This window comes from Cucurbita moschata, unplaced genomic scaffold (assembly GCF_002738365.1).
Source record: "Cucurbita moschata cultivar Rifu unplaced genomic scaffold, Cmos_1.0 Cmo_Scf00005, whole genome shotgun sequence".
Taxonomy (NCBI): Eukaryota; Viridiplantae; Streptophyta; class Magnoliopsida; order Cucurbitales; family Cucurbitaceae; genus Cucurbita; species Cucurbita moschata.
Genome location: NW_019268521.1, coordinates 5,845,126 through 5,847,628, shown reverse-complemented (window position 1 = coordinate 5,847,628; position 2,503 = coordinate 5,845,126). Strand labels below are relative to the sequence as shown.

Genomic DNA, 2,503 nt, shown 5'->3' with positions numbered 1-2,503 from the left:
AGATGATTATCCTAGTTTGAAATGTCCATATTTAAGACTAGTTTCTAATGTCCTGTTCTTCTCACTATTTGTCCCATATACCTTTCAGCTTCGGTCCAAACATTGAGCGACAACAAATTTCATAATGCTTCAAAAATATAATTAATTTTTAAACAAACATTTATTAACAATATATTATCTTACTTTTACAGCTTAATACACAACAGAAATCTTGATAATATTTAACAAATTTATTCTTGTATATTTTGAAGTAGCCACGTTGTAAAATCAAAGCGGAGAGAGTAAATGAAGCATGGAGCTACGGGCTCTGCACATTGCCACCAGAGGTATGGCTTTGGGCATAGTGATTCCAGTTCCCTCGGACAAGTCTATGGGCTCTTCGCCAACTCTCTGCCACTCAAAGCACTGAATCAAAGTGGCCAATGTCAAGCCCACGACACGGTGGGCGAGGGCAACCCCAGGACAAGCCCTCCTCCCCACTCCAAACGGCACCCATTTGTGGGACTCGGCAGCTTCCCAATTCAGAAACCTCTCAGGTCGGAAGCTAGTGGGATCCTCCCACAGTTGAGGGTCCCTATGGATGGCCCATGCATTCACCAATAGCATCGTGCCTTTGGGTATGTCAAATCCTTCAATTCTACACTCTTCAGAGGATTCGTGTGGCACCAACAGAGGAGCTACTGGAAACAGTCGAAGAGTCTCGTAGATTATGGCTTCCACGTATTTTAGGCTGCTAACATCGCCTTCCTCCACCAGCCGACTCTCCCCAACGCACTCTCTTATCTCGCTCCAAGCTTTATCCATTATCGTGGGATGATTCAGAAGCAGCGACATCGCCCATTCTATTGTTCCTGTAGTTGTATCAGTACCCGCAGCCAACATCGTCTGCAGTAGATAACCACCAAAGTTCACAATTTATAATGTCAAAATAACAAATAATATTAAAGTGTTTGTCACGTCACAAATGGTGGTTGTAAGCAGCAAACCGATGGGCATGCACTCAACGCTAGATATTGTCATATTTGGACTTTTTCTCGTGAGTTTCCTTTCTTTCAAAGTTTTGAAACGTGTATGCTAGAGAGAGTATTCCACACCCTTAATAAAGAATGTTTCGTTCTCGTTCTCAACTGATGTGAGATCTCACAATCCACCCCTCCGAGGCCAACACCCTTGTAGGCACACCACCTAGTGTCAATCCCTTTCAAGACTAAGACTTCTCGCTGACACATACAGCCTCTTTTGTAACAACCATACAGCCTCTTTTGCTGACACATTGCCCGGTGTTCAGCTCTGATACCATTTGTAACAACCATACAGCCTCTTTTGACTTTTCCTTACAAGTTTTCGTCTCAAAGTTTTAAAACGTTTTGGCTAAGAATAGTTTTTCACACTCTTATAAAGTTTAGTATGATATCACACCATTAAAATGGGAGGGATTGAAGTTACCAGAACATGACCCTTGATGATATCGTCGGAGTAATATTGAGGTTGAGATTCTTGGAAGGATAGCAGGCTCTGAATCATGGTCTTGTTTCCATGTTTTTCCTCCGGCCAACGAGAAGCTCGCCTTTCCCGCTCGCAATCAATCAGATTTTGTAGGAATAAATCAGCTCGACCACTGGCTTTCACCATCCTCTTCTCAAGTCCTTGATAATCAAAGAGTCTCAAAATGGGCAAAAAATCAGCTGGATTCGACGCCCCACTTAAGTGAAGAAGCTCCTTCATGATCTCCCTAAACTCCCTAGCTTCCTCAACATCCTCAACATCTACACCAAAGTAACGTTTCCCACTCACCATCCTCATAACAGTATTAAAAGAAAGCTCGTTCAATTTGGACTGCATCTCCAAGCGAACAAAATCACTACTTTCCCCTGTCTCGCCGTACAAATTCTTGACCCATAATTTGAGCTCTTGCACTCGGATATTGAGATACGCGTTTAGGCGGTGGTTGGAGAGTAGCTCTGTGGTGGCTATGCGGCGCATGTTGCGCCAGTGGTGGCCGTAGGAGGCAACAGCCACACCGGTGTAGTTGTAGTTCATGTACTTCCCAGAAAGCAAGCGAGGGCGGTTGGCGAAGGCGATGTCGTTTTTGGTAAAGCACTCGCGGACAGCGGTCGGGGAGGAAATAACCACCATGGGACGGGAACCGATTGAAAGGGATAAAATTGGACCGTGTTTGTCGGGGGGAGGAAATAACCACCATGGGACGGGAACCGATTGAAAGGGATAAAATTGGACCGTGTTTGTCGGAGAGATCCTGCAGCACTCTGTGGAAAGGTTGTTTGAGGAGATGAAGGTGGCCGATGAGAGGAAGCGATGGTGGGCTGGGTGGACACCTTCTGGGGCTTTGTTTTCTGAGTTTGTAAATAAGACTAAGAGTGAAGAGAAGCGAGAGAGAGAGCCATGTAATTGTGTTAGCCTCCATGGATGAATGTGTTGGAAGTTGTTGCAGGTGCATATCCAAAATGGGCTCAATTTTGCATGGTTTTATACAAGAAATTAG

The 2,503-nt window shown here is 44.6% G+C and overlaps 1 protein-coding gene across 2 annotated transcripts in view; it reads right to left on the bottom strand.

The window, feature by feature from the left end:
* Window positions 1-241: 241 nt before the first annotated feature.
* LOC111443310 (isoflavone 3'-hydroxylase-like) overlaps window positions 242-2,503 on the bottom strand; it is a 5,059-nt gene continuing 2,797 nt past the window's right edge. Inside the window, exons 1-3 of one of the 2 annotated variants that reach the window (XM_023081079.1) lie at window positions 2,251-2,427; window positions 1,447-2,183; window positions 242-885 (exon numbers count right to left, since the gene is read on the bottom strand). In XM_023081079.1, coding sequence (XP_022936847.1) covers window positions 268-885; window positions 1,447-2,183; window positions 2,251-2,425 — 1,530 coding nt within the window. In that variant the 5' untranslated portion in view covers window positions 2,426-2,427 and the 3' untranslated portion in view covers window positions 242-267. Of the gene's footprint in view, window positions 886-1,446; window positions 2,184-2,250; window positions 2,428-2,503 lie in introns of those variants that run through there. The other variant, XM_023081078.1, reaches the window with a different exon arrangement.